The 25,337-nt window shown below is 41.5% G+C and overlaps 2 protein-coding genes across 2 annotated transcripts; one reads left to right on the forward strand and one right to left on the reverse strand.

Annotated features, from left to right (window-relative positions):
- Positions 1-15: 15 nt before the first annotated feature.
- LOC124264195 (putative ankyrin repeat protein RF_0381) lies at positions 16-2,332 on the forward strand. The gene has a single exon (XM_046698934.1). It carries the CDS (start codon positions 79-81, stop codon positions 1,669-1,671), a length of 1,593 nt encoding a protein of 530 aa, XP_046554890.1. The 5' UTR covers positions 16-78; the 3' UTR covers positions 1,672-2,332.
- Positions 2,333-16,120: 13,788 nt separating this feature from the next.
- Positions 16,121-17,515, reverse strand: LOC124264191 (ankyrin repeat and protein kinase domain-containing protein 1-like). Its single transcript, XM_046698931.1, has 3 exons — positions 17,417-17,515; positions 16,838-17,068; positions 16,121-16,714 (listed from the first exon to the last, which is right to left on the reverse strand). Exons 1-3 carry the CDS (start codon positions 17,513-17,515, stop codon positions 16,121-16,123), a joined length of 924 nt encoding a protein of 307 aa, XP_046554887.1.
- Between the last annotated feature and the right edge of the window lie 7,822 nt (positions 17,516-25,337).

The following is a 25,337-nucleotide window of genomic DNA, read 5'->3' on the forward strand; positions in this document are numbered from 1 at the left end:
TTCGGGAGAATCATAGACGCATCTGGAGATGGAAGCCATGACCTTTGCTCCCGTGGTCTTTCTGCTTTGTTCAAGGAGATGGCAAATAATCCAGAATACAACAATGTTGAGTGGATGCAGAGGAGACGCCAGAGCCTCGAGGAAATACTCCAGTTGCTGTTAAATCACATCCCAGAGATGGAGGAAGTAGCTCGCCTGGTTTATAAATGTGCGGGACACGTATGTCCAGTAGCTATGAAGATGCTGCTAGAGAAATGCACATCTCACAATGTTGATGTCCACAACTTAAAGGACTGTCTCCAGGTAGCATGCGAGGCCGGAGGTGGCGAGTGTGTACGCATCATCTTGGAACATCTGACCGTTACAGAGGGCACGTATGACAACATTGCAGACTGCATATGCCTATCTGCACAATCAGTCACAGACAGCTGCCTAAAAATTCAGTTGTTGATGCACTTTATTGATACGTTTTGTGCGAACATTGGAAATGTTCCATCACACAGCCAAACACTGAACAGGATATTTGACATATTTACACCACTGACCAAAGCGTCCGAACACGGTAACCTCGACACTGTGAAGATGCTGATACAGAAAGGAGCTGATATCAATCTGGAAGATGGTAGAGGTTCTACACCTCTTCATACTGCTGTGGGTTGGGACAATTTAGCCTGTGTTACAGCTCTTCTTGAAGCTGGAGCCCTTGTGAACAAACGTGTACCAGGTTCGCAGCCTGTGTTATTTGCTGCAAACAGGCTTGACATGGTTCAGAAGCTGGTAGCTGCTAAATGTGACATTAATGCAACGGATGAAGATGGAAGATCAGCCCTACACACAGTGGCCGGATTTAACAACTTTGATGTTCTTAAATTTTTATGCAACAAAGGATGCAATGTTGATCAGAAGGATGAGTACGGCCTCACAGCGTATCACGTGGCAGCAGAGTATGGGGATCTGGATATACTGAAATATCTGCATAAAATGCATGCTAAGCCGACAGTTGATGTTGACGGATTGTCAGTGCTTCACTACGCTTGCTGTTCCGTCAATGAAACAATGGAAAAGGTGCAGTTCCTGGTGGACACTGTGAAGGTGCCACTTGATACAAGAGATGAGGATGGAAGAACAGCGCTGTATCCAGCAGTGCAGACAGCAGGGTTGGAAGTGGTGGAGTTCCTGGTAGAAAGGGGGCTGAGTATAAGGGACAGGGACAAGGATGGCAACACATATCTACATGCGGTATTTCTAAGGTATGAAAAGTCCACCCATGATGAACTGGTGACGTTCCTGTTCAAGGCCAACTTGGATCCAGACTTGTACAACACACGTGATGGAAGAACACCACTGCATCTGGCATTAGATTCAGGACTGTGGTATTTCTTTGAAGACCATTTGGTGACTTTGATTGACAGAACTTCCAATATCAATCACAAAGATTCTGAAGGAAGGACGCCTCTTCATATGGCAGCATACCGTGACGCCAGTTGGGTTGTGAAGCGACTCCTTGACAAAGGAGCTGACAGAGAGATAAAGGATTCAGAAGGATGTAAAGCTATTGATTTGGTGCCTGAAGATGGAAGTGGCGAGACGATGAAGGCTCTTTTGTCCACATCTGAGTTACCTGCTCGTGAAATTGTATATCTCAGGCAGGGTCTGTCAACGGAAGACTAGGGGCGGTGGTGTAGCCTTTTGTGTCCTGAAATACCGACTCCTGAAATTATACACAGCAAACAGGGTGCGTCTCCAGAAGTTACAGCAAGCTACGGTTATAACGAACCCAAGTGATCACGTATTCTAGTTCGATATAACCGTAGTTTCTTGTACGCAGTTCCCCGGTTGTTGTAGCCGTACTGCACTGTACTTTGAAAAGCATCAAAGAGATTCACACTAGTGCAACGCTACAAAATGGGGACAGAAAGATATATCATCAGACTTTTGTCAATTCAGCCAGTGAACATTTGACATTTGTAGCTTGAAAACAGAAATGAAATGTTAACTTTCATTAAGGGACAAGCATACGCAAGCAATGTATTCATAACTTCTTTCTAATAGTGATGCTAGTTTCAAGTGCACGATACACATTCGAAAATGGACCTACTGATCCAAGTCGAAATCGACTAAAACGAACCGAGTGTAGATTAAACATTGCCAAAGCATTTTCTATGCACTCGTACACGTGTCCTCACCTCCCAGAGAGAACAGCCAGGAACATACTTGTTCAGTCGTATCCTGGTGTCTCGAACAATGTGGGACCGGGTTGTAGCTTCGAGATATCCTGGCGTTCGAGATAACGAGACCTGAACAGCTTCCTTCCCCGAAGCTACTCCTCGGTTTTTCTCGGACTATCACCTTTCTCGAGCAATCACCTTTCTCGAACATGTTGTAATATTATGTTAGGTCCGAGGTTCATTCAGTCAAAGGCAGCTTGTCATACTCGCCTTGATCGTGGTAATTCACTTCTTGGATATAGTGAGTAGCGTCATTAGGTTTTGATATTGAACGTTCAAAGTCAATTCAAGTTACAAATATCAAGATATTTCGATCTGGAATTCGAGATAAACGGTCACATTTTCAGTCCATGTAGTTATATTGTGAGGCGGGAATGGTTACGCAATGTCGGTAAATTAGAGACCCCGAATTTCAAGAGTTGAAATTATATTTTTATCGCACAGAGTATGGAACTTCCTTGCGCAGGAAAAATCGTAGGGTTAATGTTATCTGAAGTGACACTTATCGATCTCTTGTCCTCGTAGCGTTTCAAATTGGCGTTGTAAACCATGCGAAGCTGACCTTTCTCGTGATCAACTCTCGTTATTCCGAGGCCAGCAGTTTACGGAAAGGGGCGAGTGGTGACGGTTTAACCCATTCAGTGACCTTCAAGAAGACGCCTTCCTTTGAATGTTATGTGCGAAAACCAATCAGAATACGATTGAGGTACTTTGATAACAATAATCCCAAGTACTTAGGTTAATTATTGCACTATGCGATTGTTTAGAAAATCGTGGAATTGAATCGTGAATTGTGTTGCTTAATTTTTAAGTTTTTGATAAGGGTAGGACCACGAACAGTGATAGATTGAAATACCCACATGTGCATTTGTTTATAACAGGTCTCATGTGTCCAACTGAGTGTTATCTGAGTGACGATATTGGGGGCTTGCTTGGTAGATTTTACGTGTACTTTCCGACTCTTTTGTATAAGACAGACAGACAGACAGACAGACAGACAGATACATTCAGTATAAGGCCTTTGGCCCAAAATACAGACAATATAGGGTTACAAAATATCCCTGCGCATAATACATATTTACATACATTCCATAGCATAAAACAGTACAAATGCATGATATGATTGTATTACATATTACTTTGCCTTATTTGTTGTGCTTTAAATAAAAAGATTGAAGTGTTATGCAAAATATCATAATTATGAGAAGCGATTATAGAAATAAAGTTATGTTGAGAGGTAGTATTGATGTATTTACCAATAAGTGTATTACGGAAAAAACTATAAGCTTCACAGATTAGAAGTACATGGTATTCATTTTCAATAAAATACTTTTTGGGGATAAACAGAGAGGACAGAGTCTTTCTCCATATGGTGTAGCTTGATGTCTTCCAGTGTTGACAGCTATTCTAAAGTTACTGCATCTGAAGCGTGATAAGATCATTTGTAAGCGAGATGGAAGTGATGAGTTCAGATAGTATTCAACAGTCAGTAGGGATATATATATCTTTTATATGAATAAGAGTCAGATAGGTTATTAACATTTACACTCCAGGTTTGTTGTAGATTGTCAAATATTCTCTGCTTAAACATTGATAAGAAAATAGTTTTTGTCTCCCACATCTTGGGAGATCCATGCATATCCAAATCCAAATCTGAATAAAATATTTTTAATATTAGTACCATAAGTGGTGCGTCCCATATCATCAAGTGCAGTTAGCATCCTGTAGCACTGGAGGGGGAGTCTCTCAGGGCCCATTTGTATCAGCCTACACCAGTACTTGACAGCTCTTGTCATATATGTAAGCTGCAGTGGAGCTCTACCACACTCTCTTTTGTATAATGTCATTACAAACAGAAACGAGTTTCTAAACAATATATTCATATATAACTAATCAACTTTAATCTCAAATATTGTTCTTACAATTCACTTGTCTGGGGATATAATAGTCTGTCGCTTCATATTTTTTCCACAATATTCATTTCAAACTCCAGGGATATTACAGCTGAAATTAAATGACAGCTTAATTGTCTATTCATGCAAAAAGAATCACATTTGCAATTCTTAAACCGTCTTTATAAAGATTCATACGGGAATATAAGGTGAACAGTAGAATATGTGTTTAACATATCATCATCATCATCACCATCATCATCAGCATCAGCAGCAGCAGCAGCATCAGCAGCATCAGCAGCAGAATTGTTTGAAACAAATAATAATCCTTTATAAAGAAACAATTGGACACTTTAACTGACAGGGACATAAGGGTTTTGAATTCTAAACTTCAACTTTGAATTGGGTAATTATATCTCAACATCCAGTTTTCACTCTTTGTGCATATGTGGCAATAAAATATTGGTATATGTGCTTTACACATGATCACTATGTTGTTAGTTGTTTCCTTTTATAGTTTACGAAAACCCTAAATTTAATTCATTTGTTGGAATTCTAGATCTTTTCACAATAATTTAAGGAACCCTGTCCGAATAATGTATTCCGCCTATTTCACGGGGTTGAACTGTTTAAATAAACACAACCACCTCCGTGGTGTAGTGGTCCGCCCGGAGAGCGGAAGAGCGTCCGCCCGGAGAGCGGAAGGTCGCAGGTTCGATCCCCGACCGCGTCATACCAAATTTGTTGGTCCCTGTCTGTAGCTCGGCATTAATTGGTACACGGATTGGTCGGCTCGGAGTCAGTATAATGTGTCTGAGTGGGGTATTCATGCTTCACTGCGGCACGGTATCTCAGTGGGCTAGCACTATAAAACCAGCTTAAGTCTGGGCTAGTACAAGCAGCCGCACATACACATACACACGCATGCACGTCGTCATATGAGCGAAATATTCTCAAGCACGACGTTAAACCCAATTTCACCTCACCTCTCCTCAGTCCTGTCCCACAACGAAGCATAAGTGATACATATGGCCTCACCTTAGACAAATGGGCTTGTTCAAAACAGCCTCTGTTCACCCAGCAGAAAATGGGTACCCGGTGGGATAAGGCATGTGACTATTAACCTTAAAGGTAGCTTGGGTTATCCGGGATAATAATCATAAGATTATATTTGTTAGCGCTATGAGCATTCGCCTTGTGAATGAAGTTTAGCGAATTAGAAATGTACTTATTATTATTTTTTTTATTATTATCTGGTTTGGTATCACAGTGTCAGCTCGCAATGACAAATGCATGGGTTCGATTCTGACTTCCTTGTCTTGAGTCCATTCTCGGTGTCGTTATTCTTCGAATAGCTGGATATATTGCCGAAGGCGGTGTAAGTTTGTTGCAAATCTGAAAATCAGCTGATACACGATCCTGTAGGTTAACGGCAGCTGAAATCTATGGGTTCTGTTGATCCGTGAACGAGTCGGTGGTTTTGGTTCGACTCTGCTTTGATAATGCTTCTGATTAAAGTTGAAGAAAAGCCTGAAGTGATGCAAAGGTTCACATACTTCCCATCTCCATGAGCATGGATATGGAATGAGTGAGTGCGTTGGGTTTTACCCCACTTTTTCACTATTCCAGCAATATCACGGCGGCAGAAACGGGCTTCACACATTGTACCCATGTGGGGAATCGAATCCTGGTCTTCGGCGTGACGAGCAAACGCTTTAACCACTAGACTACCGTACCCCACCGCCCCGCACCGGTATGGACAAACCAAGAATCATGATATTGCAAGACAGTTTGAACATTTCGCTATTTCATTTAGTTATTGAAAACTAAATAGACCTGATAATTTTGCTGATAATTCGAAAATGTTGGTCGGAATTAAGTCGAATTAAGTTAAGAGGAGAGAAGTGTTGAATGATTTGGTTAAAACGTTCTCTGCTTGATCACAAGGGCCGCAATTACGGGAACATTCGCTCTTAACAATTAGCGGGTTCGATTCCCAACATGGGTACAATATGTGAAGCCCATTTCGGGTGTCCCCGTCGTAATATTGCTAAAAGCGGTGAAAAACTCAAATCACTCACTCACTTTAACAATTAGTTTGTTCCATATTTACTATAAGATGTGTGTTGAGTCGGTGAAGCCTTGGTTTCTGAGTGTTTCATGTACCAGACATTAGTGTTAATTGATAGATTCTACTTTACAGATAATGGTCACTTTACAGATATCACTTGTCACTTTACAGATAATTGTAACTTTCCAGATAACTGTCCTTTTACAGATATCATTTGTTACCTTACAAATAACTGTAACTTCAAAGATTACTGTCACTTTACAGAAAAACTGTCACTTTACAGATAACGGTCATTTTACAGATAACTGTCACTTTACAGATAACTGTCACTTTACAGATATCACTTGTTACTTTACAGATAGCTGTCACTTTACAGATATCACTTGTTACTTTACAGATAACTGTAACTTTACAGATAACTGTCACTCTACAGATATCACTTGTTACTTTACAGATAGCTGTCACTTTACAGATAGCTGTCACTTTACAGATAACTGTCACTTTACAGATATCACTTGTTACCTTACAGATATCACTTGTTACCTTACAGATATTACATTTCAAATACTTGCCACTTGTGCCATGGGCCGAAAGCCACAGGACCTCTCTAAAATAGCAAGGGGTCCAGGTTTTAGGTGAACAGAAAAACAAATGATCAAATTATTCCATCTGGTATACTTGAAAATATTTGTTTGCTATGGAGCAACATGGTGTTGAATTATAAAGATAAAATCCTAACGTTTTGCTCGGTGCATGTATATTGTGTGAATGCACTCTGTAAATACTTCATATTTTTAACAGTAAAGGATTTTGAGGAATTGACTGCATCTCATGCAATGCATTTTGGTTACAAATCAGTCAGTTAAATCAATAGTGAGTAAGTGAGTTTAGTTTTACGCCGCACTCAGCAATATTCCAGATGTATGGCGGCCGTCTGTAAATAATCGAGTCTGACAAGACATTCCAGTGATCAACAGCATGAGCATCGATCTGCGCCACTGGGAACCAATGACATGTGTCAACCAATCCAGCGATCACCCTATCCCGTTAGTCGCCTATCACGACAAGCATGGGTTACTGAAGATCAATATTCTAACCCGGACCTTCACGGGTAGTCAAATCAATAAAGTCAGCATTCTTTGCATAGAAAGTGTAATATACTCACTGTAAAAAGTAACTGTACATAACATAAAAATGCATAAAATAAAAGATATTTGAAAAAAGCCCAAAATAAACATATAGCAAAAGAACTTTGAAGAAATTTTATGTCATGTGGCACGTGCACTTTGTGTACAATGAACTTACTCATTTTTGTATGCCTTTTGACACATGAAGTTCACATACCTGATATTGAACAAATGAGAACGGTTGATTATTATCCAGGCTGAATGTCGTGGAAAACACGCTAATTTCAATCTAAACTGCGTGCACGTCATGCCACGGCTTACATAAAATCAGCGTCTCCACGCGGTGGCTATGCTAGAGACTGGAATGGCCCAAAATGAAGTCGCCGGACATTTTTGTGTCCATCGAAACACGATTTTATCTCTGAGATTTACGTCAGAGACACGACAGATTTGGCTCGGACCGGCCATCCACTCGTCACTACATCAGCAACACAACCACATTCGGCTGACACATCTAAGGAATCTATTCCAGACGGCCAGTTTGACTGCTCGGACCATTCCTGGCTAACGTGCAATCAGTTCCAGGACTGTACGGTACTGACTGAGGGGCGGTGGGGTAGCCTAGTGGTTAAAGCGTTGGCTCGTCACGCCGAAGACCCGGGTTCGATTCCCCACATGGGTACATTGCGTGAAGCCCATTTCTGATGTACTCCGCCTTGATATTGCTGGAATATTGCTAAAAACGGCGTTAAACCATACTCACTCACTCACTACTGACCGAGGGAGCACAGCATCCTGCCCTGACGGCCTGCAATACGTCAAATTTGCTCAAATGTCACCGACAGGCATCTACGGTACAGGAGACAAGATTAGGATGGTGCTTTGTTCACTGACGAGTGGAGATTTCATTCGGACATCTCAGATAGCAGGGCAAGGGTGTACAGACGGTGAGGTGAACGGAATGCTGACGCGCGCGTTGTTTAACGTCGACAGTTTGGTGGCATAGCGTTAAGATATGGGGAAACATCACATCACATGGTCGGAGACATCTTGTGAATGTCACTGGCAATCTGGCAGGTCTGCTATACAGGGATGAGATCTGTGGAACTCATTCGAGGACGAGACCCCGGAAGTGGTCACACTTCGGAAGGTATGAGTAAAACCTAAAATGAGGACAACATGCGAATACGCCGAAACGTCGCTCACATTGATAATAAAGAAGTTGTATATCCATCCCAGCGGGCACACAACGTTGAATCAACGTTGAATCAACGTTGAATTTTGGTTGTATGATTGATCAACCTTTCATAAACGTTGATTCAACGTTTATCATGCGACCAAAGAAAGTTAGTCGAGATTCGTTTAGTTGTCAACGTTGTTTCAACGTAAGGAACCAACAAAATGTCAACTAATTGTTTCCTTGGCAAATTTGATACATAATTCATATTGGTAATAGGTATCCAACTTAGCAACTATCATTTCGGAACATTATTTTCATAAAAGATCAAGATCGAGCTAGTGACAGATATAATCTTATATATTATTTGATTGTGCATCGATCAACGGACGGAAATATTACGTAAATCGCAGTTTTAGGTATAAAGTCATCAGTTATCCAAATTGCATTACATTTGATATTTTCCCACAAAACTGTGAAAATTGTATAATTCCCGACAATTTGTTTCAAACACAAGCCAGATGTTGACCTTTCGATCGCCTTCGTTTGGCCATATCCGGACATGCGCACAATTATCGCGCGCGCAAAGGCAGCTGATCGTTGTCAGTTCACTTTGGCGAAGTTCAACGCAATATCGTTCTATTTTCACCATCTTCACGGCATGCTGGTGTTTATTTGGTAAGTATGTCCTTCATGTATAATGAAAACGTAGGAATGCCGTTTAAATCTAGCAGTAGCAAGAAACTCCGAATTAGGGCTCATGTTTTATCTCACAAGGTTACCGGTATGTCACAGTACATGTTTCTCAAAATTTTGTTTTGTTATTTTTCAATATATTTGCATGCATATATAATCGAATAAGATTTCCTTTCGTACCCATCACCTGATTTGAATTTTGCAAATATACATTTTCAAATAATCAATGAAGTACATCAATATAAGGAACCGTTCATAATTAAATATATGGCTGCGGGTGGTGGTGTTGATTGTAAGGGTTGGAGGGTGGGTGGGCGTCACCCATTTTGTTCAGGGAGCTAATGGGTCAGCATTTTTGTACACACGCACCATGTTTAGAAATTATGGAAAGGAGAGAGGGCGTCATAGATAATGTACATGACATGCAGGGTGGGCCGTCTCTTATTCTGTACATACTCATACACTTTTAGGGGAGGGCGGTGTAATTCACATTGTACATAAAAAATCAACATCACCCCAAAGCCATACATTATGAACGGTCCCTAAGGGCAGCTATACAAAATCGGATAGGATTAATCAACATTTTATATTGCATCCCATTATTATGAACATTTGTTCCTTTGAATAGATCTATCAGTAAATGATGCATTGAGCACGCCCTGAACCCTATCAACATATGTATATTATTGGGGAGGGGTGGAGAATGGCGTAAGGAAATGCAACGAAAATTTTCACTTTTAAAATGTCTTAGAAAGTCTTTGTTAAGGATGAAATTGTATATAATTTATTTGAACTTTTATTTATTTACACAAAAGTGTAACTTCACTAATGATTCTTTGATGGGACAATTAACAAAACTGCACCCACAGACTTTCATTCTTACACTTGTTTGGAAGGGATATGATAATTCATGTCTCTTAAAGGTTAAAATCTTACATACAAAAGAAGTAATTTTAATGTAAGGAACATTTAATTATGAAATAAGATTATTTTAATGGAATTTGCAGAAATCTCATCTTCGAAGACTGGGTGGCAGCAATTTTGTGGATCACATAAAAGGAGCAAGGCTAAGGTAACACGTTTTTTTAACATTTCACTTGTTTCCAGTATATCACCACAAAGTTTAAGAGAAAGATGATAATGCTCTTTCATTACCACCTGTTTTGAATATTTGTGATAATGTTTGGTCTTTTTTGGTGATAATAGTTGGTCTCTATTTTTTATGTTTAGTTTAATGAGCACTCCCTTGCTTGGCGCCATATTGTTTTCCGCCGTAAACAGCTGGATGCAAGATAGGACGCGAGAGGACAGAAGTCATACATTTATAGATATATAGAGATGTTTATTGCTGGGAAACACACTCTTCAGGTATTTGGTCAGCTGTAGAATTTGAATATGATGTTTTTTATTATTGTCAAAGGGTAGGTTTTTCATTATTTGCAATCTAATATGTGTGCAGTGAAGGTACTGAGATTTGGAAGAGTCCATTATATAAAGTACAGGTGTTGTTAGATATCAGCATTTTATGTACATGTTCCCCTTGTTAAGATCATCTATCGAGTATATTAGAGAGAAGGTGTATATTTGTAGTGTTTTAAATCATAGTTATTTTCAGTGTATGACCTACATTTCAATATGTTTTGGCCACCTGTCACCCCTTTGGTCAAATAGAGTAGGACTTCCATTTCTTGGAATTGAGAGTCAGAGATGCACTGTTTCCAAGAATTTGCGTTAGCCAGCGATGTTTGTTTACGAGTACATTTAAGTCTTTTTGAGTGTAGATTGGAGTTGTAAGAGATGTTATTCAATGTCTTATTATTCATGGTATGATATATTATTTCTGACAATGTAGAGTTTAATCTCATTATTTTATTGTTCATGATTCAGAGGAGCATAGTTATGACGTCGCAGATAATACGCACACATAATTCATTATATGAGAGAGATTTTCTAAGCGTTCCTATAAGAGATTAAGTGTAAACATATATGAATTATAAAAAAAAGTTATTTATCTGAGTTTTATGAGTGTACAAATGACAAAGAGAGAGAGAGAGTAGATAATAGAGAATATATTGTATACTTATGAGAGCTCATTATTGTTTTCAGAACTCCATGATCCATACTTCCTTGTGTTTGGGAACAAATGGTGTTGGGAGACCTCCCACAATAGACTTGTTCTTTGACCTGTGAACCACCACCCATTTTGTTTTTCTTATCATTTAATGTAAAATGGCTTTTGTTACAATTTATGACTCCTGGTAGCAAATTGCTACATCAGTTCAACTCCTATTAATTTGAAGTAATCATTTCGAGAATCTCTAAAGAAAACTAAATCTGACAGAATAACAACAATCTTCCATTGTTTTGCAGGACAATGTCAAACAATTTGATGTCAAGAATGAATGTTGATGGGCAAAACGGCAAGTTTTCTTTTAAGAATACAAGGTTGTATTCAATCATCTCTGGTAAGTTAATTACCAAGTGCAGCATTTTCATCATGACCATAGCAAATAATATATGACAGTAAAGCATCGTCTAATTCATCCTACCGGTAATTCATAGTCTAATTAAATAATCAACTTGCAATTGAGGATTTTCTTTGAAAATGTTTAAGAAAACTTCCATTCTTTCTGTTGAAAATATAAATTGTTTACACTTTTCGTCATATTTTGTATTGATGCTGTTCATATGTTCACATGCCAAGTTACAGCAGTGAAATGAACCTTTCAAGTGATTGATTAAACAAATACTTGAATCATTTAAGACAATATATCTTCCATATAACTTGTTCATGTATATAAATATAAAATTTCAGAATGTGTCCTATCTCAGGGAATGAGATGGGAATGCATCTGAAGCAAATTTCAAGAAAGAGTTAGGAACGTTTCTGAAGTATCCACCTGACCGCCAGGCAGGGAGTGACAGAAAGAAGAGGAGCTGATAATTGTGTTTTTGGAGTTGTAATTGTGTTGAAAAATCTGAACTGTGGTATTGAAATTGGTGGCGTAAATGTCACTTTGATGCTATATGCAGATGATATTGTGTTATTAGCACAACAGAGATCACCTACAGACTATGTCATGTGTGATGTTTTACATTATGCATTAAACCACGTTTTCTGTGTGCGTGTGTGTTCATAAAGATTTCATGAAAAGTGACTTGTTTTATGTGCTGTCTTCATGTATAGTTCCTGGTCATCTTGGATCCCTTTTCATGGTGAAAGTAATTGCATTGTGTTTATTCAGAGGTCTGTCTAAGAGCTGAAATTCAGACAAAATGTCTTCTCGGGACAATTTTCACCTTTTCAAGGGTAACAATACAACAGTAAATAGTTTTTCTTAATTTGGAATACTCTTTTCTTCTTACTGGAATTATACGTCCAACTGACATAAAACTTAAATGAACATTATATTGAATGTGGAATGTTAACCAAGTATTTTATCAGGTAAATATTTTTACTGCAATTTTCTGTTTGAACACTGTTTATTGCAGGTAGCTTTTTGGGTATTTTAGCTGGATGCAGGAGTTTGGTGCTACTTTATTGTAGTTTAAAGATGAAATGCGAGTCTATTTACAGGAAAGCGTAATACCTCCCAGACACAACCACGGAACAACCCATTTTCAACATTAATAATATGTCAGACTTCAACATTGATTCGACGTCGGATATCCTGCTGGGATATAGCTCTCCCCGTTTGTTAAGTACAGTGTTTACTGATGAAAACGAAGATAAATAAATTTTACACAAGTACTAAATTTTTAGTCTCAGTCTCACACATGATTCACTGATAAAATATCCAATGTCAGCAAGAATATGTACGTATACAAACTGCATACATTCGAAAATTATATTTCACAAACAAACATGACACACGCTTGGCTGTAAGCAGTCGCCAAAGCGGCATATACTTATGATTAAGGCTTTAATTACAACAATACCCATTGAACAACTTTTTTGGTTTTTAGCAATATTCCAGCAACATCACGGCGGAGCACCATAAATGCACTTCACACATTGTACCCATGTGGGGAATCGAACCCGGGTCTCCGGGTGACGAGCGAACGCTTTTTCCACTTGGCCAGCCCACCGCGGACGGGACAGTGAAATTCCACAGTACACCCCATTTCAGATGATGGTTGAGGATGAGATTGGCGTGTTTTATCAAGCAGTTTAAAGACTGGATGGATCGAGTGGTTAGTCTTAGTGGATCGGTTGGACAGACTATGTGGATTGGTTGAACAGGTTTGGTGGGTCGGGTGGTTTAGACTTTCTGGATCGGGTGGTCAGACTATGTGGATTGGTTGAACAGGCTTGGTTGATTGCGACTCAACGATCTGGACGGTTGCTCCTAATATTAATCACTATTTTGTCGGACTTGACTCGATTATACACAGGCCCTTGTTTTGCTGGAACATGTATGTACGCGGAGTTAAAAAACAAACTAACAAAACGGAGGGTCGGTACCATGCTCCTATAGTATTGGAGAAAACACGCCGTGGCTACGATGTATATTATATGTCCGCTTCTGTTACAAATTCAAAATACGAGAATTTGACCAGGAAGTCTTTGACGATCGGATGTTCAGTAATTGTCAAACATCCATTTTCCGCTCCACCTATTTACCTTCCTGAACTCATACTAAAAGAGGACGGGGAACTGCTGCAACTGCGGGATTTCAGACCCCTACATAAAACGTCATTGTGACGTTATTCCCTTGGCTGACTAACGTTAGATGACGTTAACACGAAGACATGTTGCTTGTTGTTTTACGCCGCACTCGCAATAGTTCACCTATATAAACAATCTGTAACAGAGCATCCAGTGATTGATATAATGAGCATTGATCTACGCACGTACGATGTGTGTGAAACAAACGATGGTGTGTGCTAGCCAAGTCGGCGAGGCTGACCTGATTCCGTTTGTCGCCTTTCAGTTGAGTGAGTGAGTTTAGTTTTATGCCACTTTTATCAATATTCCAGCAATATCACGGCGGGGGACACCAGAAATGGGCTTCACATGTTGTACCCATGTGGGAATTGAACTCGGGTCTTCGGCGTGATGAGCAAACGGGACCAAGTTTGAGCTTCGAGAGAACCGTACGTTCGACACTTCAAAGTTCGACACAACAGTGTTTGACTGCAGCCAACTGTCGAGTAATATCCCCGTCACTCTAGCCTAAGGTGTCCACGTTTGTTTGTTTGTTGTTTTACACCGCACTCAGCAATATTCCAGCTATATGGCGGCTGTCTGTAGATAATAAAGTCTGGACCAGACAATCCAGTGATTAACAGCATGAGCATCGATCTACGCAATTGGGATACGATGACATGTGCCAACCGAGTCAGCGAGCCTGACCACCCGATCCCGTTAGTCGCCTCTTACGAAAAGCATGGGTTACTGGAGACCAATTCTGACATATCTAACCCATCATAATATCCATCAATAAGTACAATATAGGACCATCAAAAAGAGCGCCAAGACTCACCACCACCTGGTCCTATGTATTCCACTTTAAATGCCCTTCAAAGATTTAATTCTAATCCGGATCTTCACGGGTACATCTGAGGTAAAATCAAGATTGTTCCTTCTTCGAAGATTTCCAAAGCGTCATATGACACTTGCTCAAAACTTGTTTGATCAGTTTTACAACATTCGTAGATTTCAAAATATTTTATGGCTGACATTTTCGCCATTTAATGAAATTCGATGCACGTCCCTATGTACGTGGATTCACAGGGATCATTGTGTTTTCGAGATTGTCCCTGCCTTTACATGTGTTTGTGATCGGGGCAGAATATGCTCAAGCTTGTTTACATAACTAATTGACATTGATTCATAAACACATGCGGAGTCGTACCATGGACGTACAATGGAAAGACTTACTTGTCGCAACATTCCAGCTATATCCCTTGGGTATGCATAAACTCAAATCGAGTGGTCGATATCATGAGCAAACCAAATCGAAACTCTTACTACTCGATACATTTAAACAGTGATTGATTTTATTTCGGTATTATGGCCTCGGGCCGAAGTACAGTTATATAACGAAGGTACTAATTATACTGCACAGTAGGTGAAAATATCAAAAGAACTGACGTGTTCACAAAACAACACAAAACAATATTTTAATCCAGAAGATACCTAAATAAGATATCACAAAAAATAATTGTTCACATTGTCTTAAAAGTGAGCTGATGTTTGTCACTTGCTGTCAATTGAAACCTGAATAATCTGGGTGAGTAAAGTATGGTGTTACGCCGCTTTCATCAATATTCCATCATTATTACGATGAAATCACTAGAAATGAGCTTCTCACTTCGAACCCGGTAGGGAATCGAATCCGGGTCTTTGGCGTGACAAGCGAACGCTTTAACCACAATGCTACCCCACCGCCCCTCAATGTTTTCAGGAGGTGACAGACAAACAGTTGTCCAACATAATTGTTCTTTAGAGATATGATGAATCAAAATCTCTTTGGTATAAGAGGATAATAGAGGATGCTTTAAATACTGTGAACAAGTGACTTAGTCTTCCAAAGTGAGTGAGTGAGTTTAGTTTGAGAGGGGCGTTCACCACAGCTCACTCACCAACTCTAATGTTGCAATGTGAGTGAATGCGTTTAGTTTTACGCCGATTTTAGCAATATTCCAGGAATATGTAGGCGGGGGACACCATATATGGGCTTCACACATTGTACCCATGTGGGGGACCCGGGTCTTCGGGCGTGACAAGCAAACGCTTTAACCACTAGGCTACCCCACCGCCCTAGTCTTCCGTTGACAGACCCTGCCTGGAGATATACAATTTCACGAGCAGGTAACTCAGATGTGGACAAAGAGCCTTCATCGCCTTGCGATTTCTGTCCTCTGGCACCAGATCGATAGCTTTACATCCATCTGAATCCTTTATGTCTCTGTCGGCTCCTTTGTCAAGGGATTCGCTTGAGAAACGTTACATTGTCAAAATAAGCCGCCAAATGAAGAGGTGTCTTCCCTTCGTGATTTCTTTGATTCATTTTGGAAGTTCTATCAATCAAAGTCATCATATTGTCCTCGAAGAGCCTCCACAATCCTGAATCCAATGCCAGATGCAAAGGCGTGTTGCCCTCACTGTTACACAAATCTGCATCAACGTTGGCTTTGAATAAGAACTTCACTACCTCATCGTGATCGGAGTACCGAACGAATACCGCATGTAGATATGTGTCGCCATGCTTGTCCCTGTCCCTTATACTCAGCCCCCTTTCTACCAGGAACTCCACCACCTCTGCATCACCTCTCTGCACTGCTGGATACAGCGCCGTTCTTCCATCCTCGTCTCTTGTATCGATTGGCACCTTCACAGTGTCCACCAGGAACTGCACCTTTTCCATTGTTTCATTGACGAACAGCAAGCGTGAGTGAAGCACTGACCATCCAATAATATCAACTGTCGGCTTAGCATGCATTTGATGCAGATATTTCAGTATGTCCAGCTCCCCAGATTCTGCTGCACGGTGATATGCTGTGACGCCACCATCTCGCTGATCAACATTGCATCCTTTGTTGCATAAAAATTTAAGAACATCAACGCTGCTGAAAAGGGCCACCGTGTGTAGAGCTGATCTCCATCTTCATCTGTTGCATTAATGTCATTTAGCAGCTACCAGCTTCTTAACTATGTCAAGCCTCTCAGCTTCCATTAACGGGGTTCTGGAATCCGGTGTACGTTTGTCTACAAGGGCGCCAGCTTCAAGAAGAGCTGTTACACATTCAACAGAAGCATTTCTCCCAGCAGCTCTGTGAAGAGGCGTTAAGCCCTTACCATCTTCCATGTTGACATCAGATCCTTTCCAGATCAGCATCTTCACAGTGTCGACGTTGCCGTGTTCGGTCAGCTTTAGTCAGAGGAGTATATCCGTATCCTGCTGATCTATTCAGTGTTTCACGGAGCGATGGAACACCCCTATGCTATCACCAAAGTCATCAAGAAAATTCAGCAATAATTGAGTCTTCAGACAGCTGTCTCTAACCGATGCGGCTGCTGAATCGAAACAATCTGCAATGCCTTCATAGATTCCTTCTGTAATGGTAATATGTTCAAGGATGACTCGGACACACTCACTACCGCCATAAACACACGCTGTCTGCAGACAGTCCTTCCAGTGATACCTGTCCGTATCGTCCAGAGAGAGTGTTTATCAAGAGCTATCTTCAGAGCTACTGGATAGGCATGTCCTGCACACCTTGAGGTCAACTGAGCTACTACTCTTCTTCTTGTCCTGGATAGGACTGAACAGTACTTGGAATACCTCCTCAAGGCTCCTCGTCTCTCCTCCATCCATTCTGGATAGTTATAACTCCTTGTTGAATCTCATTTCACCGAACAACCCCATAAGACATCGATAGCAAAGTTCCTGGACTCCGTCCGATCGACGTGTCTATGATTTTCCTGATCAGGCCCACGTTGCCATTTAGAGACGCCAAAAAGCATGTCCTTTCTATCTTGGAAATCCAACGATGAAATCAAATCAAGCAATCGGGCTGATGTAGCTGCATCAACGCTTTGGGAGGCTGAAAGAGCCTTCACACACGTCTCATCCAAAACAATCCCTCTGTCTAGCAGCATGTTAATAATATCATTTTGGCTTTGGTAGTTGGCTTAAATCATTACCTCTCAAAACAGCTATGGAATATTTGAGGTTTTCAACAGAACATATTTTGCCAATGAGCCTTGCTTCATCACCATGTGTGAAAGGAAGAAATGTATACGTGAACACAAATATGAAGATCGAGCATATTACTTATGTCTGGATAGTAAGAGATGCTAGATGCAGTCGCTTCTCTTTTTCCAATGTCTTCACAAACGTCTTGTTCCAATTTTGTCTCCAGATATGGTCGAAAGTCTTCGTCACGTAACGAGGGGTGATTCAGGATCTCACATCCATCGTTTGACAGAAGGATGTTTGTAATTCTGTCAGCAAGGATCTCGAAGTATTCTTTGTCAAGCAAATCACAACACCTCTTCTTCAGTCTCCTTACTTTGTGTCCTCACCAGCTCAACGAGCATTTGTTGCAGGACAAATTTTGATGCACATTTCTGGGTCCCTCACCAGCCAGATCTAAGGAAAACTGCATCGTATTGACTGATGCTGGAATTCAAAACCATTTTGTGTTGCTCAGGAGATAAACACTAGAGAGAGAGTAGCAGCTTTTTTTCGCAATCTGGCCATGCCTGGAGGACCTGGAATGTCACAGAATGTGGACAAATCTGCTTACAACGTCACTGAAGTTTCTATCTGTTCTTGATTTCAAAGAGTTTGTGGTCAAGGAACCCTTTTGAATCATCACCAGTAATAACACAAAGTAGCTCAGTGGCTCACTTTTCCTTCAAACAGTCAAGAATTTCTTTGACACAAACTTGGGGCTGCGGAAGAAGCTGACAGCTCTTGATGCTGGAAGTTTGTTTGATGCAAAAAATGCACAACACTGGGAAAACCAAGAGATGTCTTCATCTCTGCAATTTGTTTCATGTCTTCCTCTGATAGCCTTACCTTTCCTCCCCGAAATATTCCTCCATGATTTTCTGTTTCTCTGAAAACCCTGAGTGGAACTTCCGCCGTCATCCAGAGTGACGCATTTGATCCTTTTTAAACAGTTCGTGTGTCTTTATCCTCTTCTCACACTGTGCACTGATCTCTGGCCTCGAGGTCAACACCAGGAAGATGTTTGCCAAGCTCTACTACAGCGTTCATGATTTTCAGCACCTTACTCCAATCATCACCTGGGATTGAAACAGGTTGGAGGATCCAAATATATCGTCAATTAGCACGACATATTGTCCTTTAGACTTCCCCACTGGAACGTCTTTCCACTGTTGGGAAAAGGACAGTAACATAAGTGTTCTTCCTGTGTTTATTTTTTCAATCGATGATAATAATAATTGAGAGCAAACCCTAGATTTCCTGTACCACTTCTTCCTTTGATGAATACACATCCAGTGTTTTCAGATGCTTCAAAGCTGTCCTTTCTGCATAGGTTGATACATGTTTGTCAGGATCCCTCACGTTTCATCAGCATTTCTGTCACATCTGGAAATAGAATAAAAATATTCTAAGATCGTCCTAAACAGTTTTGTTGTGACCATCTCATCCAGCGAGTTATTTTTGCTGATGGATCAGGCTTAGAAAAGATCCTAACCTTCAAAATGGATGTATTTTTGTTCAGCTTCTGATCTTTTATCTCTCTAAGCACCTTACAGAACCAACTAAACATGTGCGACCGTACATGTGCAGCAACTTGAGGTCCTACAGTCTTTGGTACTGCATCTGATGAGCCGTTAGCAAGCTTGTATCAGCTAGGCGTTGATTGGGATCCCTGGTTCCGCCCCATGATGATACTCGACTGACGTTTATGAAGTGTAGCTGAGCACTTGCATGCAGCAATTTAACAGCCGTGTAAAGCTCCAAGCCACTCAAATATCCAATGAATGATGTTGTGATCTATAATATAGATATATACTTACCTATGATGTTCTGCGTGGGTAGTTTGGCGTAACTGAAACATAATTAAATAAAATAATCTACTGGAGCATTGCGTCACTGTATGTTAAAATATGGTACTTGTTTGGTCCCCTGCCTGGCGCTTCGGCATTAATGGGTACAACAAGGACTGGTCGGTCTTCGGAGTCAGTATAATGTGTCTGAGTGGGGGTATTCATGCTTCACTTCGGCATGGTATCTCCAGTGGGCTAGCAATATAAAACCAGTTTAAGTCTGGGGCTAGTACAAGCAGCCGCATTATGCCATACACTGCATGTCGTCATATGAGCGAATATTTCAACACGACGTTAAACCTTAATTTCACCTCACCTCACATTGCAACATTAGAGTTAGTGAGAAGTAACGCTGGGTTTAACGCCCCTCTCAAGGACATTTATGCAATATCAGGGAAGCCCCCACAGGCATCAGCGAATGCTGTTCTGGCAGGCCGGAGGATCATTATCAACATCCTGTCGGGACGCACCTGAATGGCGTAGCGAAGTAGCAATCCATCAACCATTGAACATTAGGGTTTAGGCTTTCACGTTATAATTTCTATCTGCGATGAACAGAATGATTTACGCTGGACCATAATCCCGAGTTTACACATGTAAAACAAACGTGAATGCGCTCAATGCACCGGTATTCAAAGGATCTGTAACTTGAGATGAGCGCGAGAAAGCGTGGTGAAAAGGGAGAGAACTCTGGCATTCACTTACTGATCGGTCTTGGCTGAACTGTGGACAGACGAGTCTTGGATGTTTGTAAATGGATTTGCCATCAGAGAAGACCGCCGGCGAGAGAGCTGTAGGTTGTTAACTGGAACATCGGGTTATTGAGCATCAAACAGGTAATTGTTTACACTACTCCAGTTGGGAAGCATTTGCGTAAATGCAGTAATCTATACACCTGGACTCATTGTGACGCCATATGGCTGAAATAATGCCGATGCAACGTTAAATAGCAACCCACTCACCACTCACTCACTCTGACTCCCCGTCTCCCCACCATCTCACTAGCCATCGCCCCAGTCCTATCTAACTCCCGGCTCCTTGATTATCTGACTCCTAGTCCGTCTATCGGACGCTCCTCGCGTCAATTCGACCAACTCGCCCCCGCCTATCTGACTCCCATCTCCTTCTGTCTATCTGACGCCCCTCGCTCCTGGTGTGTGTGTGTATCTCGCTCCCGTCCATATCTGGACTCCTTCTGCCCTGTCTATAAGGGACACCTCGCCCTGTCTATCTTGACTCCCTCGTCATCCGCATCTCCCCATCCCGTCTATTCTGACGCCCTCGTCCGTCCCGACTCCAATCGCCCCGACAAACTACTGCTTTCACTCCTGCCTGACAAATGACTCTTCGCTTCCACCACCTGACTCCCCTCGCCCGACAAAATGACTCTCTCGCCCTTCTATCTGACTCCTCTCGTGCCGTCCATCTGACTCCTCGTCCCGACTATCTGACTCCCTCGCTCCTACAAGCTGAGGCTACTCTGCCCTGTCCACCTGCAAACCGAAACATGAGTCTCATTAACCTGTTCAGACAATGACCTACTTTTTCCGCCGATCCAAATTTTCTCTTCTAGTGAAAGTGAAAATAGACATCACGCAAACAACTATGGTTACACTGATCTCCAATTCGTTGTTTCATATATAAAGTGGTATTTACAAAATGAATTTCAATTTTAAACTTTAATAACCTCGTACTTCTATATTTTATGGCGAGAGTGTAAACGCTATGACATTAACTAAAAGACGTCACAGACTGCCCCAGTTCGATGAGGTCGTAAAATAATCCACAATGCATCTGGCCCATTATTGGTTACACCTGTTATGTGTTTCGTGCACCTATTCAGTGTAGTTCTGTATATAATATCAGGTCCGTACAAGATCGCCAAACTTTTCTAGCAGCATGGTTCCCTCGTTTTGAGATCCACGATTTCCAGGCTTCTGTTTGTCAGTGCTCGTTATATCGACAGTGCACGCTGCACTGCATGTTGTTGCAAGGATTATAAAGGCGTTGCGTACTGTATACAAGTGCTAAGAAAGTATCAAATAATCCTGATTAATATTTATGTAACCAGTGAAATGAATTGGTCGCAAAATTTCCAGGACTGTTATTGTACTAAGTTGGTGCAATAGGACGGAACCCAGTCAACAGGAAACGAGACTGTTGTGGAATCAATGTTTTTGACTTTTCGCCCCTCGCTTCGTTCACACAACCCCACCTACCTGACCCACCAGTCTGTCATCCACCTGACTCCTCAGATAATGCTTCTGCTAAGGGCAGGTGACTAACCAGCGGATACCCGGGACAGGTGTGGTAATGAACGTGAACCCAACGTCCTCAATACACGGACCCGTTATGTTCACGTGGCTAATAGATTAAACAACGTAATATGTTATTCTTTCATAGTGAATAAAGGTTATTGTCTTTAGAAGATTTAGACATAATTACAGTCACTTCTTTTGAATATAATACCTGGTTAAGATATTGAAAAACTCTGAAATTTTTAGCCTCGGGCTGAAGAATATATAGCCATTTCTTGTAAATTTGATGTCAGGAATTACCATAATGACTTTGGCAGGGTGGGGCAGGGGTAATGGGGATGGGGGCCGGAATAGAAGATTTGGATCGTCCTAGCCCCAGCTCCTCACCACTAACACGCTGCCTCTACATCCACGAGGGGCAGTGGGGTGGCTTCTGAGTGGTTAAAGCGTTGGTTCGTCGGCGACGAAGACCGAGGTTCGAATCCCCACGTTGGTAAATGTGCCAGCCCATTTCTGGTGTTCCCCGCCTTGAAGTTTGAACATTGCTAAAGCGGCACGTATAAACCAGCCTGGGTCAGTCAGTCGTACATCCACGAACACCTGTCCCTCCATACTGGGCATGCATCACCACCTCCCCTCTTCGCTGACAATGGTATTCCCCTCGCCCTTCATTTCCCTGGGAAATGTCCCCAAACAAACCGTAACTTGCATCCTAATAATTACAATGTGTTTAGGGGCCAAAATACTGGTCCCAAACAACTCAGACATTCTTCACTGTTATGTACACTGGGCCATAGCAATGGTGCACAGCCGTGATCTCAGGATCGGCAGACCCAACCCAACCACCTCTCAGCGATCTCTGGCTGGAAACTCAAATATATCCACAACTCGGTACCTGCGACGCGCACTAAGCAGGTGCGGTCACAGCGGACAGCTGACCTACAGGGACAGTACCCAGCCTCAATCGATCGCCATAACACCTGACTTTGTACGCGCGACGCATATCTGACTGGCTGTGGGAACGTCATCGGATTCACTGGAAATACCGAACTTTTCTGTTTTCACCGCCCGTCTGCCACAGACGGCCTTATTAAGGCACACAATTTTAACAAAACCCGCGTAGCATCGACTGATAAGGGCCCTGTGAGAAACAGTTTTGTTTTCAAAGCTATTTTACAGTTTTGAGGGAAATCTTTTGGTTACAAATTTAGAACTTTGTTCTGCGGATCGAAGTATACATGGGGACGTCCATCGATAATCACAACAGGTTGAACTCCTCGATTCTGACATTTGGGAATCTGCTGCGAAAACGAATATGTGAAAGTAGTGGAAGGAATAAAAAAATAAGTAGGGGGGTAGCCTAGTGGGCAAAGTGTCCGCTCTCGTCACGCTGGGAGACCCAGGTTCGATTCCCAGCGTCCCCACCCCTTGTTATTGCTGGAATATTGCTAAAGCAGCGTCTGTCTCACTCACTCACTCCTGGAACGAACTAGAAACAAGCTGTTCATCTGAACATGCCTGGGTTGTGGCGACACAACTACATCTGAAACTGCACTTCGAGTAGATTCGGGGCAAAGTCCCAGGCTTCACGTGATGCAGTACCAGCAAGCGGACATGGATGTGTCCCATGGCCTGTCCGCGAGTGTATCTTCGTACTCCACATGGTATGCCGGTTGCTCATGAGATCTAAAACTAGTTTGTTTGACCCAAGTTCGAATCTTAAAAGTTGTCGCGATATCGGTGGACTAAGTATGATAACGATGATGATGATTACGATAACGTGGCTTTGGTGTTGTTGCTGATGCCTGCTGCTGCTGATAGTGATGACGACAAAAAAGTAAAAAAAGAAATGGTTTTACGCCATTTTTTGCAGGATTTGATCAATATTCCTACATGTTTTTCTTACTTAGAAAAGACCATTATGTTCCTTCACATTGAACTGATAATTTAAGCTTTTCAACGTGAAAGCAGGATATGTACTTCACTGCTCTAAACAAGAATGACGTTTATTTCTTTTGTTTACTTTTTCTGACAAAGTAATATTACGATAATTTGAGCAGATGCTCAATTTGGAAAAATGTTAGATTACATTTCGAAAGTGTGTCGTTAGTGATGAGCCTGTATCTGTCTACGTTCACAAAATCAACCTGCTCTGGTACTTTATTCTCTGATTTTTTCAACAGATATATATATTATGGCTTTTTGTTCAATTTGGCAGTTATGATGAAGCACGCAACGAAAGTAGCCACGCTCGTTTTGTTTAAACTGCGCCAGTATCATGCCACTTTTGTTGTCGCTGTGAACACGTGCGTGTGATATGTTGGATATTGGTTTGTCGTGACGTTGTAAAGTATGCGGTTTGGTGCGCGAACACCGTTGCGGGTCGCGTTGCTAGTATTGGTCGTTTAGTACGGTCGGAAGAAAGGCCGGCCGGTGGTAATGGGGTGGTGACGGTTGGTGATGGCGGGAGTTAGTTGATAAGTTTAGCGGACGGATTGGGGATGGACGGGGAAGTAATGGGCTGGACTTAGGGGCGAGGAGAGATGTTTGCGACGTTTGGATGAGTTAGTTTAGCGGTGATGATGGATAGGGACGTGGGTCGTGACGGTAGCGTAACGAAGGCTAGTGAACGTATGACTTATGAAGGCGGTTCGGAATGGGCGTTCGGGGTGTTCGGCGGGCGTGGCGTTGAAATATATCGCAAGGATTATTTTTAGCAAAAACTGCCCGCCAATCGAGTTAATGTGGCGATTGTAGTAGAAACCACAACAAATCACTATGATTGATTAACCGTTTATAAAACTTTAATAATGATAAAATAAAAATTTAATTGGCACTAATGAAACAAGGGAAAAGAATAATTCAAAAGCAAATATCCGAAGATTTCCGAGTGTTGCGAAGTTTTTCGAATGCATGTCCAGTTTTCGATCAGGAGGTATCGCATGCGTATCGTTTCATGTCTGAACGGTAAATACGAACTTGATTTATATTAGGCAACCTACTAAACATGATTCATTCCAATATATTCACGCAACCCATATGCTTTCTAAATAGTGTCTGAGAAAATGTAAAGGGTGAAACATAATGAGGTGAATCTTAATAACAACTATTATCCGCCGAAACGAACCTATCAAAGATCTCTGGTAAAGAACGTAGTGCTTATTGAGTGATGGTTGGACATGATTTCTTCCACCTCCTTCAATGCGACGACAACCCGTTTGTTAACACTATAAAGCCATTTAAACACCGTGGTAATTTTGATAAATGCAAAGTGCCTCTACGAAGCGCCAAAGATAATCGCTGAACAGTAACATAACGCACCCGGAGAAAACACCGTTAAACCGCCGCGCTTCT

The sequence above is a fragment of the Haliotis rubra genome, unplaced genomic scaffold (genome assembly GCF_003918875.1).
Source record: "Haliotis rubra isolate DU_JTF1 unplaced genomic scaffold, ASM391887v1 Scf912, whole genome shotgun sequence".
Lineage (NCBI taxonomy): Eukaryota > Metazoa > Mollusca > Gastropoda > Lepetellida > Haliotidae > Haliotis > Haliotis rubra.

Coding starts and splice junctions, on each gene's coding strand:
- LOC124264191 (XM_046698931.1), bottom strand. CDS start 17,515: ATGGATGGAGGAGAGACGAGGAGCCTTGAGGAGGTATTCCAAGTACTG. Junction 17,069..17,416: donor GTAGCTCAGTTGACCTCAAG/GTGTGCAGGACA, acceptor CTCTGACTAAAG/CTGACCGAACACGGCAACGT. Junction 16,715..16,837: donor TTGACATAGTTAAGAAGCTG/GTAGCTGCTAAA, acceptor AATGTTGATCAG/CGAGATGGTGGCGTCACAGC.
- LOC124264195 (XM_046698934.1), top strand. CDS start 79: ATGGCAAATAATCCAGAATACAACAATGTTGAGTGGATGCAGAGGAGA.